The 23,900-nt window shown below is 34.2% G+C and overlaps 3 protein-coding genes across 3 annotated transcripts in view; all 3 read right to left on the bottom strand.

The window, feature by feature from the left end:
• The window catches only part of LOC127859808 (uncharacterized), a 436,037-nt gene that overhangs the window by 305,346 nt on the left and 106,791 nt on the right, over positions 1 to 23,900 (bottom strand). The window lies entirely within an intron of this gene.
• On the bottom strand, positions 4,736 to 5,990 carry LOC127859368 (uncharacterized). Its single transcript, XM_052396730.1, has 3 exons — positions 5,791 to 5,990; positions 5,448 to 5,655; positions 4,736 to 5,042 (listed from the first exon to the last, which is right to left on the bottom strand). The coding sequence occupies exons 1-3, from the start codon at positions 5,825 to 5,827 to the stop codon at positions 4,859 to 4,861; spliced, it is 429 nt and encodes a 142-aa protein (XP_052252690.1). The 5' UTR covers positions 5,828 to 5,990; the 3' UTR covers positions 4,736 to 4,858.
• On the bottom strand, positions 10,896 to 23,727 carry LOC127859349 (receptor-type tyrosine-protein phosphatase kappa-like). Its single transcript, XM_052396694.1, has 20 exons — positions 22,648 to 23,727; positions 22,271 to 22,391; positions 21,935 to 22,026; positions 21,643 to 21,795; positions 21,083 to 21,246; positions 20,719 to 20,806; positions 19,789 to 19,853; positions 19,400 to 19,436; positions 19,096 to 19,199; positions 18,676 to 18,801; positions 16,958 to 17,106; positions 15,848 to 15,983; positions 15,305 to 15,433; positions 15,101 to 15,203; positions 14,481 to 14,557; positions 13,845 to 13,979; positions 13,473 to 13,604; positions 13,152 to 13,306; positions 11,980 to 12,115; positions 10,896 to 11,680 (listed from the first exon to the last, which is right to left on the bottom strand). Exons 1-20 carry the CDS (start codon positions 23,675 to 23,677, stop codon positions 11,588 to 11,590), a joined length of 3,225 nt encoding a protein of 1,074 aa, XP_052252654.1. The 5' UTR covers positions 23,678 to 23,727; the 3' UTR covers positions 10,896 to 11,587.

A 23,900-nucleotide genomic window follows, 5' to 3' on the forward strand; every position in this document is an offset into this window, starting at 1 on the left:
TATATTATATATCCATCCCAATGTAATACCTTGTTTATCATGATGTTTCTTCGTATATGTATTGCTGTTGTATATCTTAAAGCTTTGGCGAATGCTTACTTTATATAATAAACTGCTTCTTCTGTACATTCTATAGATGTTGTCGTGTTGTTGTTTTAACAAATCATTTTTAAAAGTATGCGTTCCTAATAGTGGAAAAAACAACAAATATCCAAAACAGTAATCGGCGAATGAGAAAGTGTGGCAAATTAGGAATGTTAAATTGTTTGCATGTTAATCAACTATTACATGCTCGCACGACGTTAGACAAAAATACCTTATACAATATCACACTTTTGTAAAATCATAGCATACTCCTTATCACGAAATAAAACTAATTTGAAAGAAATAGTATATACGTCAATTAAACGAACGTATTGAAAAGACGGTCCGATAATAACGAACTGCCGTAACTGAAGAAAATCCAAGTCGCTGGTAGTTTCGGTTCACTTTAAGATTAATGATTCTGAAATAATTACTATCGTCACACACCATTTAACCGATTATAATATCACCAAGTTCATTTTGAAATCCTTGTATCCATTACGCAAGAATGGGCCGGATATGAATTTCTACTTGAACTAACGCCCAAATGTCCAGTTTTCAACGAGGTTGTTTCAGCAAACACGTTTCATTTACAAGATGATCATACATATCTATTGTTTTCAAAATCACATCATGCACAATCAATTTATCTACTGGAAAACCATATATAATTCAATATATTGATATAAAGAATTTGAATACAAATATGGAAACGATTTTTGCGTGCGGCATATAAGTTCCATATGATCATCGTGTGTACAAATATATTTGTAAATCCCATTACGCTAAACAATGTTATGGAACATACATAAACAGACATGAACATAATATCCATATTAGGAATAAGCACACTATTCAATTGTTCACTGCAACTTTGACATTAAGGTGAGCAAAATGGTTGTTGCACACGACACGTCCTTTTGATAAATATCAATATTTGCTCTGCTAAGAGTCGGGTAACGTTTGTCGTTTAAAATAATAAGTGGGGATTCAAAACCTTATTCATTATAAAATACAACAAATATACAAATTGTAATAAAAAAAGCGACAATTTTTCGTTTGATTTGCTGAGAATCGGGTAACTTTTGTCGTTGAACATAATTACTGGTGAGTTGAACAACGATCACGGTGTTCTGTATTAGCAAACCGATGTTAAATTTCCAATTTATATACATGCATTGCAATCATCAACAGTAGTATTTTATGCATCTAGAAGATAACACGCTAATTTTATAAATTTCTGTACGCATTTGACGTTAATTAATATTTCATCATTTTACCCTTGGTCAAATGCCTCAAGAAAGGTATGTAGTTATTATGTATACAATCATAGATTGTTTAAAAAAAAATGTCTGCTTAACTGATTTGTCTATAATGCTGGATTTGAGTAACCCATAGATTCAACACTTCATAAGGCAATGACTGGTGGTTTTCGTGTCTTGCCCGCCAGTTGGTGAGTTTCTTACCTCACAGCATTAGTTTCTGCGTCTGCTGTTTTAGTTTTTAGACAGCACTCTCCCACTATCCCAGAATTTAACAATCATGTCACATTGGGTCCGAAAACCGCGATTTGAAGATTTTCAGGGGTCATTTCAATAAAAAATTAGGGTCCGAAGCTTCATTTTCTTGTTACTAAATAAGCGTCTTATCACAGGGGAATGTTATACTGTATATGTTCAATTGAACAAATATGATAAATGTATTATGTGTTTGTCACCGTGTTTTCACCTATTCACTGATTACAACATATAACAAAGACGGAAGGTTAAGGCGTTAAGTGTTTCTTTACTTCTTCTCCTTAGAAATTGCTAAACTATTTACTGATAACTATGAACGTGAATAGAATAAAGTTGAGTGCTCCCGCTAATAAGGTTTGTTAAGAACAGTGTTAAAAGAACGTCTTTTCTCCTCGAATCCCAGCAGAAAGAGATAGATTCGCGGCTATTCCCTATTTATGTGCTGCAATATTACCCACCCGTAATAATCGCTCACGGTTATTAAGTACTAAACCCATAAATCACATCAGGTGGTATTGTCAGCTTCTAGGTCCTGCATGTCAGAGATGGCAGATTGTGAAGCTTTATTCACACCATTTGATGACGCGAAATATTTATTCGAGAAGAGCAGACAAAAGGCTTGACATATTGACTAAATATTTACAGGCCTTTAATTCATCGTTACAAAAGTACTAAATTACTTCATAATAGCAACGTATATGGTTTTATGTAAACACAATCTATTAATATCTACGCAAACAAAGTTGCATCTCGATTAGGTTTGCTTCGAAGCATACAATATCTCTTACATTGAAATGCATTGAATGTATGCGAGAAGAATTACTAATTAAACTCGCAACAGCAAGTTCACGAGCATACGATTAGTCAATGGTCGAGAGAAGGAAGAAGGCAACTCGTACAGCGTTCGGAAATGTACCGAAATGTAGTTGTCTTTCTTGCTTATATCGAGAACTAATACGTCAGAAACAAATATGAGTCCCATGGGACGCCAATTTAAATATATGTCAGGCCCTGACCTGCAATGCATGCTTAATTGACTCTGAATAACCTCCTGTCACTCTCTTAATCTCAATCGTATGTTCTGTAGGGTCGTGTTTATTGATGAACCAATACATGGAGAGAATCTCAATTAAATATAAATTTGCATCCGGGTAAGACTGTCATGTATTGTTTATGTGTTGTGTCTGATCTTAAATTGACTGGTTGTTTCCCATAGTCATTGATTTTAAAATAATCCAAATACATTTCTGCTTTGTTTCTAGTACCATATTTTGTCCTGAGTTTTTGCACCAAAATATCAAAATCTAATTTCTGCGTCAATGTCAACTCTTTAAACAATGACATTAAATTGTCTAGTAAGCTTTTTGCCAAAAACAGTGATTACGCTTGGTAAGATTATTCATTCATAGATTCAATGCAATTAAACTATTAAACTCAAATATAAAACAATGTAATATGAAGTTTCATAAGTTTGTTGCTTCATTTTGAAATTAAATGAATTAAAGTGAAAACTAGTTGATGACGAGTAAGGCTGTCACGATACGCCGTGAGCGTACCGCGTTTTATCGTGGTACGGCAACACTGTATCGCGGTACGTACCGCGATATTTTACAGAATATGTATCTGTGAAGAAAACAGCAGAATAACAAGTTTCACAAACTTTATTAAGCTCAATAATCAGAAAACACTGGTATCATAGTATGACTAGAAACTGTAAAAGAAACTGTAATAAACTTGATAGAAGTAGTCATTGTTATTGTTTACAATAGCTGTGACTATGATATGTGTAAATCGAACGCTTCAAGGGCATGTTTAAAATGCGGAGTCAGCAGGCCCAGTATTGAAAATCCGTAGCGTTCTGACTCTTCCTCGACTTATTCAGAATCTTAAGATAACATGATTCGGAAGTGCCATGCTTTGAACGATCGATAAACTAAAGAAAGAAAATAAGAAATAGAATAAACATCTTTTGGATAATTATGAACTTATTTGTAAAGGAAATCTGTTCCTAATTCCAAAAAAGGTACGGACCCATACATCGCCGTATTTTAAACGTGAAAGTTAAACATCTACCAGTGGAAGCGCTTGCTTGACCTGGATATTAACGGATTATTTATTTAGCCCTTTTGAATCGCTTCTACAGTTTTCAAAACGATATCTATATCAAAATAATTATGTCATGTATTTATATCTGTGCTAATATAATAATATTTAAAAAACCGGTGCGGCAACGCCGTACCGCGGTGCGATTTTTTTCACGACATGCACCGCGATATACCGATATACCGGTGAATCGTGACAGCCCTAATGACGAGGGAACAGATTTTATTGTGTGTTCCTTGTTGCTGGCAAATTTGGAAGTGAATGAAACTGACTTGGAGCAGTAACATTAATGTTCAAATTCCTATTTTAATAGAACGTAATCTCTGGATCAGTATTTCTCCCTTCCGAAACTGCAGACACACCGTGTGCTTTTTTAATTCGAAAGAATCCATTTTCTGTTGTAACGTATAATTTTAACATGTATTTGCATTTGAAATGGAGTACATATGATTCGACATTTCTAACGCATTCTTTTCTAAACTTGAGTTATTATCCGTTTCTAAAATATCCGAACACTCAGCAGTTGATGTATCTTGATCCTCATTATAATTTAAAATATAAGCATGAAATACCAATAACATTCTTCCTTCGAAATAATTCTTATAGACTAATGTGCCTTCATTATATGAATAGAATATCTATTTTTAAAAATGTAAGCCAACATTTAATCAATGTTTGAAATTTTTGTATAAATAAAGAATCTTACGTTTCACACCAATTTAGTTATGCCGTATTTTCTGTTTTTTAACAACAAGAAAGTCAAAGGGGTCATAACAAATTTCAGATATTTACCTCACTAGTACTCCCAGTTTACATAACATAAAAGTGCATTACAATAACGCACAAAATTTATGACAATATTCAGACATGCATCTTGATCTGTTACTCATTTAATTTTCTCACTATTTTTAAATAGGAATTAATCAGTGCAAAAAAGGTTGAGAAATTGACTCTTTCTAATTGAATTCACAACCAAAAGTTTTTGTTTTTTCGAATCTGAAATACTTTTTTTACAAATCTTCCAATACTGTGTGGTGGGGGGTGCCCTCGACTTCCCACACATAATGACGATACAAAAAATATATACAACTAAAAAAAACGTTTATTTAAATTATAGTCTCGTCTCCGACAACTTTGCCTATTTTTCTTAGGGTCTACTTAAACGCTGTGCAACAGCAATAGTTTGGTCCACAGTGATTAGGGGCCCAGGTACATCCGCCGGAACCATAACCATAGAAGACCAGACTAGCCTTTTCCGCATCCGGCTGCGATTGGTATGGGTTAGGCAGGAGTTGTTTATGACCTTTCTTGATGAAGATTCCATCAAAACACGCAACTCTGGAATAGAAAATCATTGATTACAAATCACCTAAAGATCTTTAAGCATTACTTTTCGTTTAATATCTTGCTATCTGTAGATTTCCATATAAATAGTGTATTAATACGCGATAAAATACATTCTATTCACGCACTTCTATATCTTCCAATAATTAAAAATGACAAAAGAAACAAGACTTAGTTGGGATGCAGGATATCAATAAAACATTTTCCAATTTATAAATGATTTCTAATTAATTTCGAAACTAATCCATAATCAAACGGAGTTTAAAAAACGGATATGAATGCGCATTGAGAAAAAAACGGAGTGATGACCACGCGCTAGCATGCAATCGGTGTATCACGCAACTTATAAGTAACTTATATTAGTGATAAGGTAATGATAAGTACTAAATTAGTACGTACTCAGTTGCTTGATTATCGATAGCGTTTAGGATGTCGATCTTTGCTGACGTACAGATGTCGTTGCATGTTGGAGCCAAGCCAAAACAATCCCGCCTAATACTGAGCACCCAACCCTCACCCTTTGCAGCGCAATAGTTTTGTGCCATTTCGTCAAAGTAGTTATAGCTCAACCCATACATGTCAATAGCACTGGAAATGTCCAAACAGCCTGAAAAGTTTGATGTTCCGTCTTAACTGCAGTGCACATGTATACCAAAATTAATGCATACAAACAAATCTGCGTTTATATGTGGTATTGGATAATAACAAGTTATATAATAATTTAATAAACCATTTAACTCACCTAGAATCGCAACACAAATACACCAATATGTCGCCATCTTGTTAAGCTAGTTATCAAGAGAAGTTCAAAATATTAATAAACTGTTTTTCAGCGCAAATATATACGGAGCTTACTTCCTACATCAAGCGACGCTTGACAAAACAGCAAATGAAACTTTAGATATGCAACCAATGCATATGCACACAAGTGTTATAATCTACCGGGTTCTTAGCCTAGACTCTCCCCCCCCCCCCCCCCCGAATAACAAGAGGATCGGTAAACATATGAAACTATAAATAAAAGCACAATGATTGCTTCGGTGTTATAACTCTTCCGGCAGTTTTGAGAATATCATATGATGAGTTTTCGTATCTTGTTCTCGACAAGGAATATAAAGAACTCTTTAAATAATGTAACAAGATACTGTCCATACAGATATATTTGAAGTTGACTATCTGTACAATTTATATAGTAAACTAAAAAATGAAAATCCATTAATATTAACAACAACTGTGATCATGTAATGATAAAGGATTTTCAAATGTTAAAGGAATTATTTAGTTGAATTAGGTTCCTGAACTGTCTGCATATACACTACCTACACATAAATAATACAGCACAATACCTCCATTCAGACTTAAGAAATTTAGCAGAAACCATTTTTTCTATTTAAAAAACAGTGACCTTGATCAAACTGGCCCCAAATGCAATCGAAACCCAAGAATTGTCTTACTATTTTATGCGTGCAAACAAAATGATGCCACCATATCTTAATTCAAACATTTTCATCAATTCAAAATTATTGAGTGGAAACGTTTTTTTTCTATTTTTAGTAACCGTGACACACACACAATAATTGAAAAATATCAAAATTCAAACTAAAGTTATATAGCGGAAAGTCTTTTTCTATTTTCAGTTACAGTAAGCCCAGATTATAAACCCCATGTGGAACCACTGTTATCCAAGATCCCAGTAATGCATGAGGCTTACACATGCTTTGAAGTGACTTTTTATGTTGTCATGTGTCGGTGCATCCGTCCGTCAGCCCAACCGCCTGCAAAACTTGATTTTACGATTTCAAAACAAGTACTGAAGAGGTTTCGATTACACTTTGATATGCTTATAATGGGCAATATGAGCAGTAATAACAAAACAAGCTATAGGCGACAGCTTGGAGGAAAAGGCATGAAGGTTAGACATCACTAAATCGATCTCCCAGCTGTTTCGTGGCCGTTCAGTGACTGGACTAAACATCCCGCCAACGATGTATTCATATATGCCTGAAGTACAGAATAAAAACATAATATAATGCGTATTTGAATTTTTATCATCATCATCATCATCATCATCATCATCATCATCATCATCATCATCATCATCATCATCATCATCAGCAGCAGCAGCAGCAGCATCATCATCATCATCATCATCATCAGCATCATCATCATCATCATCATCATCATCATCATCATCATCATCATCATCATCATCATCATCATCATCATCATCATCATCATCATCATTCAGAGAAACTCATCCAACTAGTCATGACAAACGACACTCGCAGGTAGCGACTTTAGTTGAGTAGAATCAATAAGAGATGCACCGACCGCAAACCACCACCTATACGGACTTACTATACCGCCCCTTATCTACCCACGGGGTTTAAAAGCGTTTTACATCCTTTCAACTTTAATGAAATTCATGAATACAATATAGAGATAAGGCAACAATAAATACGCTTATATTAATGGTAACCGGTAGATTGTAAATATCCTTTCAAGAAAATGATTTCACAGACTTTCGTTTTCAATGCTATTTAGACAAATTGTGCTACACGGAAAAAAAGTGCGAAGTGAAAGACATTTTTAAATATCGTAGAATCGCCCTATAAATGCATGATTATCTACATTTTGTTTTATATAACGGATTTTTTATTTTCTCCGATCATGGCTTTAGTTGTTTATATCTTCTTTCCCTAAAATATCAAAATAGATAACTATCTAAACATCTTGGAAAAGCTCTCAAGTAAAACGGAAATATGTTCTAATAGTTGATGCAGTATCACGAAAAGTACAGCTGGCGAATATATATGGTACGAATGCACTCATACATTGTTTGTGTTAAAGCTCTCGGCAATAAAGTAAAACAATCTGTGTTTTTTTCTATGATTTTTTTCTGTGTGAATTAAAAATCGTAAATTGTAAAATTATGATTAGCCGGCTTTTGAACAAATATGTTCAATGGGAGAAAACTTGTGCTTCCTGCTAATTTTGCTGCCAAAGCAGTAGTCCCCCTTTACAGCGTAATAAAATCCAAACCAATCCACATATATTGCAAGTAACATCCATTTACAACCTCGCATTTACGATCGTCATGTGATGATATTGAATCGTGCCGAATGTAATAATTTAAAAACATTCCTCTTATAGTTTATTTATCATAAAAAACTAAGCTGATTTTATTTGTTTAGCTTAGTAATACCGTAAACACTATTTTAGCGATTGTAGCACAGTTAATGTGCGCTTTCAAACTTACAAGAAACAATCGACACATCAGCTGTATAAAGAGTTTTATTTTCTGCAAAAAGTGTAGATGTTCAAAAAGATAGAAAGTGCGTAATTTATTTATATTTACAAAATTCAAAAAGCACATTTAATACTTGAAAAAGCACAACAAGGATACAAGTTAAGGAAATGTAGTTAATGTCTATAATAAAGCGAGAATTCAAGCGCAAACTATCATCATAACGCTAACAAAACAAAAACATAATTCATCGTACAATGGTCGTTTTGTTACAAACATATACATTTACATGTTTCCAACTTTCAACTATATAGCTCAATCTTAACAAAACCACATACACTGGATTTTAAACTACATTGTAAATTAGCGTATGAAATTAAAGAAAATAAACAAAACCCTAAATTACGTATATGTTGTCATTTAGAATGGGACCAAGCAACGCACAGTCCCCCAAACGCTTAATACTACCGAACACCAAAATATACATAAATTCATATTAATCCTAAGACATATAAAACGAACGCAACGTCATAATTCATACATAAGTCCGATAATAGAGCATCACGTTTAATATCCACATTTGATATTTACTCGTTCAATTGCAAATGTCTGAAAAACATAAGTAACAAAGCAAAACATTGACATAAAGAACGTCCATAATCATGAATAACACCTTGATGTCGCCGGAAAAAAACGTGGCTATGAGACAAGACTTTTGAAATGAAAACAAGTTGCGAATATTCGCTATAGACAAATATTTCATACATACGTTGAAATAAAATAATTGAATAAAAATCTTCAAAAACTAGTCTATGTAGGTTGTGACTTCATGTAAAACATTAACATTATCATGAATAATGTTAACGCGCTATAATACAATAAACGTGTACACATTTACACAAAAAGTGCGCGATTTACGATACACATTTATATACATACAGTCTTTTACCCTGGTTAATTGTTCCTAGAGTATATATCAGTTGAATGACGTGTGTTATAATGTCGTTATCCAATTCACAGGTGGTTAGCGTGTGGCTATGATATTAATTAGTGAAAACATCATTTTGAATGATAAATAATCATATTATAACGAACAAGCAACTTTTCTTTTTAAAAATTCACTATCAAATATATGTTATACAGAAAAGTTGATTTTTCGTTATAATATGATTATTTATCAATCAAAATGATAATTTCACTAATTAATATCATAGCCACACGCTAACCACCTGTGATCCAATTCAACACTTAATAAAGCATGTATTCTGTTAAGATTTACAGCCATACAATAAGAGCTTTTTCGGCGTAAGCTGCATAAGCCAGCTTTTCACCTTAGCCTGACCTTTGTAAGTGTCCAATAAAATTCCAATAAAATTTCCCGCGGCTAGGTACGAATGAATACACTTCATTTATTCCATTGGCTGATTTGAGTATACCACCAGAACATTGGAAACATATCCGCGTCTTTGTAACACTGTTTTACTGTATGAAACAATTTTATCTCGAATGAAAAGGCTTAATAGATATAACAGTTTTACACTCAATTCTCGACATCAATACAGTTTGTGCGTACACCTTTTATTTTCAGAGTATTACCAGCGCAAGAGCGTTTATACTTAAAAGGCTATGTTCTCATATTTAGTACTTACTTCCTTATTCCTGTCAACATGTTAACACGTAAAAGTATAAAGAGCAATGGAAGCGAGGCCTCACTTCAAAGCATTGCATTTCAACCCGCGAGGTATATCGGGTCAATTCGCGGACATTCAGAGTTTATATACAGGTCATCACCGGAGTTGGCGGCCAGTTAAATAATCGTTATATAATAAAGACGCTATCCGTGAACTAGGTGACCTGGAATTTTCTTTAGACCAGAAATATGTTAAATGAAGATATTCAGCAATATAATTATGGTATGTAAATAATAGATTCTTAATGTGTTTTCAACAATACAATGATGAATATTATTGTTGATAAATTTAACAATAATTATTCGTCCATATTGCCTAATGTACTAAAGTGATATTATGAGCATGTAACAGTTTATAGGTGTCTATCGCAACCGTTGATTATTTTTGATGTTTCTACTTCATATACACTTATATTAATTAATGCAGCATCATCATTCTAAAACAATATACCAGAAAGAGAAAAATAATGCATTTGAATATCAACCGTACTTTCGTTTGACAACTGATCATGCGTTTACGAGTTGAACCTAAATTTAGTTTTAGTGCAGATTTGTTCATACGACACAAAGACACGAAATTGTTTTACGGATCATTTCAGCATACAGGACTTGGTGGGTCACGTAAGAATATCGAATATAAAATATATTTTTATAAACAACTGGTAGCAAGGTGAGTTGCAGATAATTAATCAGTAACCACATTTTAACTAACTATTTTGACCTGTTAATTCTTTTCAGCTCAAGTCAACAGTGCAAAATGCCCATAATATCACTTTAAGCATTAGCACGATGATAATTGATGCTGTTAATAATCGAATCAAATAGCAATGCCCGACAAACCACTAAAACAGGTTTGTTCGAAGAACGTGCCTATAAGTACGTATACTTCTCGTGTGGCCGGTTGACTCATATGTTTAAATTTCACTTCCATTCTTCTTTTGGTTTTCTGTTTTGTATCTATAGGTTTATGACCAGCAATATGTTATAATGTAAAATAAGCCGCGAAAACTCCCCGTAACATCCCGTACTGCGTGTGATGCAGCTAAGAACTGCACAGAAAAAGACATTCGCTATACTTGATCTCATTCATTAAACTATTTACGCCGTATATCTTTTTTAAAGATATTTCTTGTTTGAATTAATTCATAAAAAACAGGCGTTCCAAATCATAGATAAATCACTGTTTAAATCAAGTCATCAATTGGAGAGTTCAGTTACGGCATTAATTAGAAAAGCACTATGTAGTCTATCAGTAGCACTTTCATGAGGGCAGGATTGTAAAGTAAGTACGTGGAGGTAAACCAGCGAAGTTTGAGAGGATTTTGATGTTATTTTTATGTAATCTTGTCAGCAATCGGAAAGGGCAGCAGCGAAATTGGAGTAGTTGTCAAAGCAACTGTGAATATAGCAAAGGACACAGTCATGACAGACAACTTGAACTCCGCCTTCGGAGTAGTTTGAGAATTTTTGAGTGTAATCTAGTCCAGGGAACAGTCATGGCAGACTTCCTGAAGTCAGAGAAATCGGAGAGCTCAGTGGGGAAGTTTGAGTAAATGTTGAATGAATGAAGTCAAGGACCAGGTCGTTTCATACAACATGATCTCAGCAATCGGAGAGCTCAGCGGCGATATTTGAGTAGATGTTGAAGCTCTGAGTATAGTCAAGGACACAGTCATGGCAGAACTGAAACTGCTCCTGAAAAATGAAACCTGAATTATATGAATGATCTCTGACAAGTAAAATAGAAAAAGCCCGCTAAATTTAGGTAATCTGATTAAAAGGTTCATTTTTTTCTCTTTTTTCAGATGCGAAATACTAGTAATATAAATGTGTACGCATAAAACATAAAACGAACGCACAATATAAGGCGCTTTTACAGTTCAGTGTTTTGCAAAGATTGTTAAAAATTCATGAACTAAATCATTCTTATACAATGTAAACATAATGTGAACACATTGCTTATGAAAGTGTTTAAGAGGCATTCAAGAACTTACTAAGTTAGGGATCGCGCCCTTTCTTCTTGTCTTAACCTTCCGCACAGCGTTCGCTACGCTGACTTCATGTTCCACCTCCATCTTCTGAAGTAGATTGGCAACCACACAGAATAGGCCGCATTTACTGGCACCATCCCTGTAAACAAATGACTGAGCAATCAGTACACAAATATCGTGTATAACAACGTTGAAACAACGAGAAAAAAGACGCATATACCTGCATAATTAATGTAATGCTCGCTTGATCATTGAAAGGTAAGCTTAACGGCATAACGCATTTTAAAGGGATCTTTTCACGGTTTGGTAAATTGACAAAATTAAAAAAAGTTGTTTCAGATTCGCAAATGTTCGTTTTAGTTATGATATTTGTGAGGAAACAGTATTACTGAACATTTACCATAGTCCAATATAGCCATTATATGTATCTTTTTACGATTTAAAAACCTAAAAATTATAACGCGTTGCAACGCGAAACGATTGAATATTTTGGAGAGTTCTGTTGTTGTCGTTTAAATTTACGAAACTACGAAGATTGCTTATATAAGGTATAAAATAATTAAACTGTGCATATCCGGCGGAATTGCCGAGAGGGCTAATGCGTTTTTACTTCAGACTAGCTCCAGGACTCCGGGGGTCACTGGTTCGAGCCCTGGTACCGGCTACTTTTTTTCCTTTTTTTAAATTTTATTCTTAATTTTTTACTGGAGCTTTTAAGATCCAATATTTACATTCATCAATATAAAGCATTTAATAACAAACTTCAAAATATGCCAAAATCTGTGAAAAGGCCCCTTTAATAGTTTTGAAAGGTAACATATGATATAGATTTCACATTAAATATGTTGCATGTAAAATTGTTTTGAATGTGTTGTCATTTATTTGGTCACTCGTCATACACGAAGGACCGGTTAGAGATGATAAGTCGATGTTCAATCTTTGCTTATAATTGTTACTTTCGCACGTGCGTATTGTTCGCAAATCGCTGAATTTCATCAATATAGAACCTTAAGCTGCTAATAAGTGTTTTCTTTTCTTTTGCTTCAGCTGAAGTTTTACTTCACTTATGTTTAAAGATAACATTTTTGTTTGGTAATACATACACAAAATTGAAACAAAACATCGAATCATGGGTACCATATCGCTGCAAAACAACAACAACAAAATGCGCTTACAGACAATGTATCAGAACTGGACGATCAGAGCTATTGGCAGTTTCTACGTCTACTTCTGCAATGAATCGGCGGAAATTAGCAGGAGAATTTGGTATTCTCTCTTCCGTGTTCCAGTCTGTAAACTCCAGGTACGTTAAAGACAATGACTCGTTAACCTAGTATGAGACAGAGCAAATAATCATAATTAATACATCAATCTTTTGAAAAAAAATTGTACATGTCCTGTATTACATGAGTAAATGTCATTTGAATTTATTCCTCATAATAATTTTTGCGAATAAATACAACGCACTGGAATTAAGTTTTTGTATGACTTCAAACCTGATTCGCTCGATGCTCAATGGTCAACGTCCGTTTATGTCGGTATTCATTTGCATCTGTCTTCGAACAACGGACGCTGAATATTCCATTCTTCAACATCTGATTATCCGCAGGTAAGTACACACCGATGTCCTTAAATTATATATTCTACAGTACCCGCGTTACTCTCAGACGTAAACATAAACAAATAACGTCAATTTGTATATAATTTTATTGGCATATAAATGCTTTTTAATAGTTCTGCTTTCGTATTTGGTGTTACTTTTGTAGTGTGCCATTTTTAAAATATGCAATTGATGCGACAATTACCTATGATGCACTAGGGACAACGATGATGAGATTCGATACTCAATGGTTTTAAAAAATACTTACCCTAGCGTTCATGTTTGCTGATTCAAAGTTGACAATACACGCACAATTTGTTTGGACAAGCAATGCGAGAAAATCGACAACAGTGTTTGGTAAAGGAGTTTGTGCAAGGATGTATTTTTGTTGTTGTTGGAAACTCTGAAAAAGAGACACACAATATTAAGATTGATTTTCATATTTATCCGATATAATAACGTATACTAGATCTACAGACTATAGTAAAAAGACACCCGCTATAAATCATTCCTTCACTTTATTAAATGACTTCACTACAAATAACGTTAAAGAACAGTAATTTTTTTATCCAAAATAACACTTGTTAATGACATTAATTTACAGATTGACAACATCTGTCATATAATTTTACATTAACTAAACTGCACCGATATTAGGAGTTCAAAACGTATTATTTACAAAAACTATTTACTTTTATAAAATGTGTACCTTCTTAAAACAGGAGATTTGATACCGACATACGCAGCAGAAAAAATGCTAATCACAAGGTAAATTTTCAATGTTTAAGATAGCAATCTGAGTGATGAAAGTGTTTATGGACGATTTCTAGAGTAAAGATTTATGTTGTATTATGTGTATAACTTGCGTTTAAAAGCTCATGAAAATGTCCGTATACATACTTACGTTCACAAAAACTGCATTTATATAATCTGTGGAACCTGGTTTACGATTTAGGAATAACTTTGGGCGATACTCATCACCTGTGATAAGTGTTAGTATTGTGATAATAAAATACGCATGTTGTATGTCAACACAAGTAAATTATGACGTTATTACTGATGCTAATGTGTGTTGTATATGAACCTTAAGATATATGCATAGCAGTACACGATAAAGGGAGTTTTAACTGATATGAACGTTTGTTTTAGATACATGTTTATCGTCATTCATTGCCGTACACGATTACGGGGCCAAGGACTTTGTTTACATTTGTTTCGCAACATACATCCGTAATGCTAGGAACAGTAGTATATAGTCAATTATCAGTCAGAAAGTTGGTAAAAAACATTAAAAGTAGACATAATAACAGATGCTTCAGAAGCGAAGATGAAGATTCATTTAATAAGTACAATTTATATCGAAGCCAAGCGAAACTCAGTTGTTAATTTTTGGTTGTTTGTTGCTCTTTATTGCTTCTATTTTAACGAACACACATTATTTAAATGTTACATTTGCCAATCGTTCTAAAACTGATATTGTGCATTTAGATGGATAATTTAACTGTATATCAACCGACTTCATACCTGGGGCATCAGCTCCCTCTCTGTTCTTGTCAGTACGTTTTGCGTTTCTCGCAACTGCTTCGGTTTCATCCGATGACTCGCACGACGCTGTCTCTTGAAATTGCTAAATAATATTTGTAATAATGAGTTCCGAAATTGTATCATCAATGCATATATTTGAAATGGTTTAACAATTTTAACGCAATAAGATTAAACAAAAATTACGTGAAATATGTTCCTGATTTTATCCTTTGATGTTGAGTCCATGTACAATTGGAACTCTTTAATGGCCACTGCCTTGCAGTCAAATGTGAGCGAGTGGACAACAGCATGGTGAAGATAGGCGTACTGTCCCTGGAAATGCATGTAGTTAGGTATAAATTAAAGAATATGGTTAAGTTTCTTCACTTTAACATGTGATACGATTTTGTTTGTACGTAGTTGTTTTGTATTAAATATGCAATTGTGTGTGACATACCCCATTTACGATTAACTATAAATATCCGGATAACATGATATAAGTGATATGATGTTTGTATGTTATCAACTTAGATACATTATGTATACTTATTTTAAATCAAACGTTTTGTACAAAAGCAATTTCTGGCATTAGTCATATAGATGTACATGTAAGATTGTTTTACATCAAACACAAAGAGTACTTGTATTAGTTTTTGAATAATATATTTATTATATATGATTAACGTTTTGAAGCTCTGTTGTGTCATATTTTCAGCTTGAAGATTGTATATTAAAATAAGTACTTACCGCTGTCTGCACCATATTGGGCCTGTTTTGTCTCATGTTCAATACACAGCCAGGAATATCTACAGCTCCTTCTGCTTCTCCCTCTTTTGTGAGAATATCGATAGCAATGTACGTACCTGTGCGCCCTATGCCTGCACTATAACCGAAACAAACAAACATGGAACAATTGCCATGCGAAATTGATGTTTTTTTTATTGGCGTAGCTGGTTAACCCAGCTTTTCATATTAAGTGTTCGTTACATTACGGCAGCAGACCCGAACGAATACAATCAAAACTTACATTGGCTTTTTGAGAGAAATCCCCCACAACTTCTGCCACTGTTGGTATACAGCGTATAGGATTTAACACTGTTCAGTGTAAGGAATTCTTGACTACTCTCTGCATGTTAAAACGACACTTAGACCCAAATTTTGGCCCAGTTTCCATAACGCGTGAAAGTCCATCTCGCAGAATTTCAAGGTCAGTACTCGGGCATTAAAGGGAATACATTATGGACTATCGATAAACTTTGGAAACTGAGTATTGCTTAAACGATGTTTGAAGTACTCGGTCAGTCCGTCTGGAAATTATTCCTTAAAGCCTAAATGGGTTGCCAATTTATTGCTATTGTGCTATAAATAACACAGTTTGACTTCAATTTTCTATCTATGTGATTTGAATGTGTCGATAGAAAACTGCGTTTTAATCAAATATAAACATGCCTAATATTTCGATGCTGAAGGAATAAAATCATAATAAGGCTTGTGATGACACATATGGTGTGATCTCCTGTAGTAAATATTTTATCTATGAACACTATTGTGTAGTTCGAATATACGGGCACTGAAAAACACACGTTTCATGCGGTGGATAAGCGATTTACAACAGAAAAAACTAACATTAACAAAAAAACACCAATGTTTTCAATTTATTTATTTGGAAATGTAAATGTTCTTACTCTATTTTAAAGTCAGGAGATACACCGAATATATTAAAGATATTTATTTTATTAATAATTATTCAAAAAGATTACACAAACCGATACCTTTCTCGTTGGATGAGTGAGGAACTTTCATTCTCTTCTACATAGACTGAGACACACATACATTTCTACATACTCTGTATTTTACCTGCAGTGCACGATTGTGGGTCCTTCAAGTGTCGCCGGAGCACGTAAGACATTCTGTCTGAACTCGATGATTGAGGTAACGTCTTCTGGAACATCTTTATCTGGCCAAGATGTGAAATGTAACTGAGTCAAAGTCCGCGTTTGTCTGTCCTGAAATTCGTGTTAATGTATGTGATATATGCTTGCACATGCACAGTTTTCTTAACAAAACTGTCTTGTTTCTATTGTATCTTATGTTATAAACCTGGGACTTCCTTCATAAAATGTGGTTTACATAAAGACAGTAGTGTGCACGAAATTTAATAACCTATTGTTTCTATGTCACAAAATAACTGTACATGTACTAATGCACTGTAGAGCCTTATCTTTGATCTTTACTGATAAGCCGAGGTAACCTACTGTGTTTTGGTGTATTGATTGAACATCTTCCAAGATCAATTTGATTGGGAAAATCAATAATCTCAGCAGAATACTGTGCTATGAAACTGTTTCCATGGCAACCTTGACTTCAGTAAAATGCACTGGTTGACCTGTACATATTAAGTGCAGTAGATAATGACCATCCATAAAGGAGACATAATGCTGATAACTTTCATGCATCCTTTTCACTATAGGGTGTAATTTGTTTGCATTAACATATGTATATACTTTGTTTGTGTACATACTGTAACTCATTTTTTTATGAGTAGTGTTTAGATGATGTTTAATGTCTCAACTGCCAGTAACTAATTAATAACACAAGTCTGTCATCTGAAAACCAATATATGTCGTGTTTATAATCAGGATGAAGCATTTTGTTAGAGGAACATGGATGCTATTTGTTGTTTTGTTTTATTTTGACTTTTATTTTTATACATGAATTTTAGTTATTTGTCATGTTTCCTTTGTCTAAGCTAAGGAGTCACAGAGGGAGGGGCTGAAATGCATTGGATCCTTATCTGTCAATCAAAATCTCAACACTCCTCTAAGATTATGCAACAGCCAATTAAAATTGAGATAAGCCCAGAAAAGATGTATTGAAGGATATTATTGGATGTTGACTATTTGCCAATGTCATTCTAGCCTGAGGGTGTATAAAACATGCTGAAAGGGCTAATCAGCATCCCGAAAACTAAATTTTGACTGCGCAAAGAATCGGCGTCACTGGTAATTATAATTAATTAATTAATTTTTTGGTCATTGAAATGGACACTTGGGAAATTTACCAACATCTACGATAATTTATAAAAAAAAACAGGGATGAAGATGATTCCATCTCTTATAAGTTTGATGATTTTCAACTTGCTATATATATATATTGAACTTAGTAATGTTTGGAACAGTTTCAATCGGGATCGGTTTCTATGTGAACTTTAACTATAGGGAACAAAGCTATCTTACATTAACCTGCAGGGCTGTTAGCAATTTCTAAACTCAAGGCTGGCAGACTTTTAGTTGAGAGAGGTGAACTGTACTATATTTAAGAAGAATTAATAAATGGAAAGGCAGAATTAACTGTGACTTGTTGTTAGTCAAAGAAAATAAAGATTCCTTGCTAACCGACTTAAAAAAGGCAGCGGTGTCAGCAACCTGACGATTAACGCCCTGAGAACCCAGTAAACTCGGACCAAGCACGAGGTTTACGACACTTAAAATACGTCAGTTCTATTATGTCGATAACTTCAAAGATAGCCTCTTGGTTTATTAATGCTGTATATAAGAATTAGTGTTTAAACATACCTTAATAACATAAAACGTTCGTCGTGTAAATTCGGCATATTCGTCTTCACTCTGACATGACACTTGAATATCATCGTACATCTGAGGGGCATCAACACTGGACCAGTACTTCTCGCACTTGTCTTTCTGTAAGAAAATATTCACGGTATAGATATACTTGGAGACATATATATATATATAGCGATAATATCTTTAAAAACGAAAGAGCTCCTGATCAATATTTTGAGTTATATAGAATTTGTCCTTATTGGGGTTTAATAGGCGAGTATGAAATTAAATATGCCTGTAGTGAAGTGTTGTTTTTTTCATTCAATTTACCACTAATAAAAACATATATTTTTAAGTTTATACTATCATTTTTGCATTATACCATAAATTTAAAACCATTCCATCGGTCAAACTTCAATGACATATACTCACCCCTTCCTCTACCAGATTTGTGACCATAACGATTTTCTCCACGTTCTGTTGCCATACCATTCTCCAGAAAGTCGCAAAATTGCCAAGTTGTTTAGACATGGGACCTTATAGTAATAGTAAAAATATTTAATAATCTTCATGTTTAATTAAAAATACAATTCGCTTCAACTTAAACTATGGGATAAAAAATAATATTCCAGAGTATTGCACTACTCATGTAAAAGTAAAATAACAATTTACCAAACATACCAACAAATAAATAAATATAAAAGTTAAATGTTAAGAGTGCGTGAATAATATTTACCCAATGTTGCGATGTATTCCTTTCGCCTTTTGTAACCCTGACAACACAGCAAAACTGATCATAATTAAAACTGAACGTATACATGTGTTTTCGTATTTGTTTTTATTAGCAATGAGTTGTTCTTTACAACCAAATGGTAATGTTTAAAGCCATGTTCATATTATAATTTATTGAAAGCTACTATACATCAATTTCAAGTTTACTGAGTTCACCTCTACGTGTTGTGGCATAATTATTCAAAGCAATATTTGTTATTTGTATGAAAAGTTATCAATTCAAAATTCAATATTGCTTTGAATAATATATTATACAGACAGAATCAATTCACATGAAAAGCAAATAAAATTATTGTTATGTATTAATTAAATTTGATGAGAACGGTGTCTTACGTCAATGAAACTAGCGTTGATATAGTCGGTGTCTCCACCTCGAACCTTTACCCTGTAGTCGTCATCTGTGATTAGACAATTACAACTCTACGTTTGTGATTGAAATGTTGTATTAAGTATTGCACAAATAAAAGTAGTGTTTCTTAGTAATCTGTGATGTGTATATTTTACCATTAACACAACAAGATGACGGGGATTTTATATTTGACGCGGTTTCTTTTTTTAAATTTCAACTATATAAAGGATAGCAGGTAACTGCCCATATCGTTGTGTAATATATTCATGCGAAGAATAAAAGAACGGCGAGGCTTGCCGAGCCGTTGTGGTATTTGTGCCGTGCATGATAAATAACACAACGATAGGTCAGTAACCTGTTATTTCAGTGTACCATAAATATGCGTCCCCATATCAAAAGAACAACATTTAATATAAATGCGCGACGTTGCATTGTAAACGGTGATGAATATGATGTTCGACGTGTTAATAATGATGTCATTAGCACTGGCGCTTTAACATGTAACATATACTTGTTGCTGTGTTTGTTACTTTTGTATGTATACAAATAATATATGACATATTCGTATCAAGTTGTTTGCTTTGTTGAGTGTGAATTCATTTCACAAAAAATGATGACTTTATACTTGATTCCGAGTGATGTCAACTACCTTCCAACATAACTGATATAACAACTTCCTGTTAAGTTGATTTAAATATATAACAGACAGCGTTATATCAGGCAAATATACATGTGGTATGATAAAATTACCATATAGGTATCCTTAACCTTTAGAATAAACAACAAACAGTCATGCATTGATTGATATAATGTCACGCGAGGCCCGATGAAACGAATAATCAAAGAAGGGGGGGGGGGGTTAAAATGACTGTCAAAATTATATTTTTTATTATGTTTGGTATCAATTAACTTACAAGGATAAACGCCCTTGTATCTGTTCTTGCCAATGTTGGCCTTCATTTGCGAAACCCGGTACTCTTTAAGAAGCCCGTATGGAAGTTTCTGCAACAATAAACGAAATTCGTATGTCATTAAGTAATTGGAACTCATAAACTAAACCTGCCAAGGAAAGACATAACATTAGCTTATGATTAAAAGTACCCCATTTTCGGCAACGACCGAAAAGCAGAACAGAATAAAGCACCGTAACGAAATTACAAAACATCCACAACCTTTTAATCAAACTGGGTTTATTACTTTGAAACGCTTACTTAAAATATAAATTTCAAAGAATGGAAGTTCCAAACTTTTTTTATTAAAAGTTGAAAAAATCATTACCTCAAACTCTTTCTTGAAGAAGTCCACATTTTTTGACATCACAAATGTATTCAGTTCTGCAACTGATATTTTCAGAGTCTTTATTTTCTCGCTGTTGTTGTAGTACACCCCTCCGTTTTCTTCGAATATGACCGCATTATTGCGAGCGATACTGTCCCATTCATCTGGGGATATAAGTGTCACGTGCAGTTGTTACATAAATAACTCGCTTGCTATTGCTTTAGGTTTGAAATGTTACTATGTTTAAATGTTATGCGTTTACTTAATTCATATTTCACGTTCCCATGATATGGAATAAAATAGCACTTTATACATAAATGAAAATAATGGTATAAATAGTAGTAAACAATGAGTAATATATTCATCAATTCACGTTTCAGGATATGGATTAATCGATAATGAACAGAAACATATAATAAGAAACGATACAAAATATGCATACATGTATAACAATCTATGTTTACAAATTCAATTCATTCACGCTATCCATTTAGAAACACAACATACAATAGTAAGCACATTCATACAATAAGCAATGAATAGGCACACATTAAACGTACCGATTTCTAAACTGTCTTCTGTTGTTATTGAAGTACCATCACTAGAGGAGACCGGCTCAAGACGACTTTTTGTGTAACCAGGGTTGTGCACTTGAACTGTCGTGTTATTTGCTTTGACAGATGACGTGTTTTCATACACCGAAACTGGATGCTCTTTGTGCAAAAACATGATTATTCTGCTTGCATTCCTTAAGGCTGCACTCATTTCAACGTAAGTGTAAGTTCAGTGTGGAGATTAATTAAAATGAATTGTATACAATTTAACAACAGCTATACCAAACACAATTCTTACCTCTGCGTGTGACTATTGCATACACTGGTGCAGACGAGTTGCTTGCATTGTTTGATTCTACTGAGATGGTTTCATTCTTTGGTGCATGAGATCTATTACGCATTTAATAATAATGTCACCATGCGATTGATATAATACATGTTTCCATTCTAAATACATCTTTATGACGCAAAATAAAAAACACTTTTAATACATGTCATAGAATAAAACCTTATTCATATAAATCACTCATATGTTCAATAAACTAAAACACTTGAAGGAAACACTGTTTTCGAAGTAAAATAGTTTTCTACAACATGCAATATTATCTACCCGTGCACACTGAAGGTTAATTACCTTCTACGAAAGCAGATAAATAATCCAATGACCACCACAAGAGCAACTATTACGACAGCTGAAACGCCTCCTCCAATTGCTGCTACTGGCACTGTATCTTTACTTTTGTCTAACTTGAGGGCTATAAACAAAATCACAGATTTGTTATAATGCATTGTTTATTGCTTATATTACATCTGTTTTTATATGTAATCAAGGACAACCTTTCTTAATGCTTTTTTAACCACATGGACAATACATGTTTCTGTCCTGATGTCCATCAAGCCTGTGGTCGACTCACATTACATGTGTTTGCTTAAATTGTGCAAATCAAAAACAACATATGATCTCAGTCATAATACAAATACTATGTTTATAATAATTATGAATATTCTAACCTTCCATGCAGCCGTTTCCTTTAAATCCTTCGTTGCAGCCGTAAAGACACACACCTGTTGCATGGGTACATCGTGTTCCGTTTCCACCACTGGCACAATTGGTAGGACATGACTGCTCACAGGATGGGCCATAGTAATCAGAAATGCAGCCGCGTGTACAAGTCCCATTCATATGGCATGATGCATTAATACACGTTGTACTACATGGTTTATCGCAGTTTGATCCGAACACATTTGTAAGTGAGCAACTCAAACAATCGCCACTGTCCTGGTTGCATACTGTACACTTTTCACTGCAATTTCGGTCGCATATTCGATTCCAGAAACCATTGTTGCAGCCCTTTTCACAATGTCCATTATAATTATTACACTTACCTTCCGCACAAAATCTTGAACATTGAATACATGTTCGGTTTGTATCAGGATAATATCCATCCGTACAGCTTTTACAAAAATATGACTTAAGGGTATCACCAATACACACATGGCAGTGTATGTCGATCTGTGTACATTTGAACTCACACTTGGGTCCGAACAAGCCATCTTCACATCCGTCTGTGCATTGATCAGCTGATGTGCATGTGCCATGTTTACAATTAATGCTGCATGGACAACATGTAGAGCCTTCTGCATAGTAAGTAGAATTCGCACAAGATGTGCACTCAGGAGACGTACACAGTGTACCTAAACACTGACAGTTTGTATCGGGCCTCGAAAATCCGTCTTTGCATGTTACACATGTGCCATCATTGTAACATGTCAAGCATTTTTCAGGACAAGTTTTGTTACATTGTAATCCATAAAATCCCTCTTTACAAGTTTGACATTCCGTCAATGATGTACATGTAGCACAGTTTGTGGGACAGTTGATCTCACACGACCATCCAAACATACCTGGCTGACAGCAATATGCTCTGGAATATCCGAATTTACATCCGATCGTACACGTAGCATTGTCTTGGTGACATAACTTGTCAATACATCCCTCTGAGCAATTGGGTGCGCAGTTATAATCACGGTACCCGCCCATGCACGGTGAACACGCACCGGATTGCTTGTCACATAATCCGTTTAGACATCCAACAGCACACGGAGTTTGGCAAGCAGTCCCATAATATCCCGATCTACATGTCAAACATATGTAACTGGATACACATGCCAAGCAATTTTTCGGGCATACATTACCACAAACAGGTCCATAAAACCCTTGTGTGCAGGAAAGACAAGTGTGTTCATCCATACAGGATTTGCAA

The sequence above is a fragment of the Dreissena polymorpha genome, chromosome 15, assembly GCF_020536995.1.
Source record: "Dreissena polymorpha isolate Duluth1 chromosome 15, UMN_Dpol_1.0, whole genome shotgun sequence".
Lineage (NCBI taxonomy): Eukaryota > Metazoa > Mollusca > Bivalvia > Myida > Dreissenidae > Dreissena > Dreissena polymorpha.

Excerpts from the sequence above, each read along its gene's own strand:
- LOC127859368 (XM_052396730.1), bottom strand. The coding sequence starts at position 5,827 with ATGGCGACATATTGGTGTATTTGTGTTGCGATTCTAG. Across the intron at positions 5,656-5,790 it reads TATTTGTGTTGCGATTCTAG|GCTGTTTGGACATTTCCAGT; the intron begins GTGAGTTAAATG and ends CAAACTTTTCAG. Across the intron at positions 5,043-5,447 it reads ATCGATAATCAAGCAACTGA|AGTTGCGTGTTTTGATGGAA; the intron begins GTACGTACTAAT and ends TTTCTATTCCAG.
- LOC127859349 (XM_052396694.1), bottom strand. The coding sequence starts at position 23,677 with ATGGGCGGGTACCGTGATTATAACTGCGCACCCAATTGCTCAGAGGGA. Across the intron at positions 19,200-19,399 it reads GGAATACATCGCAACATTGG|GTCCCATGTCTAAACAACTT; the intron begins GTAAATATTATT and ends TATTACTATAAG. Across the intron at positions 15,434-15,847 it reads CCAATATGGTGCAGACAGCG|GGACAGTACGCCTATCTTCA; the intron begins GTAAGTACTTAT and ends ATGCATTTCCAG.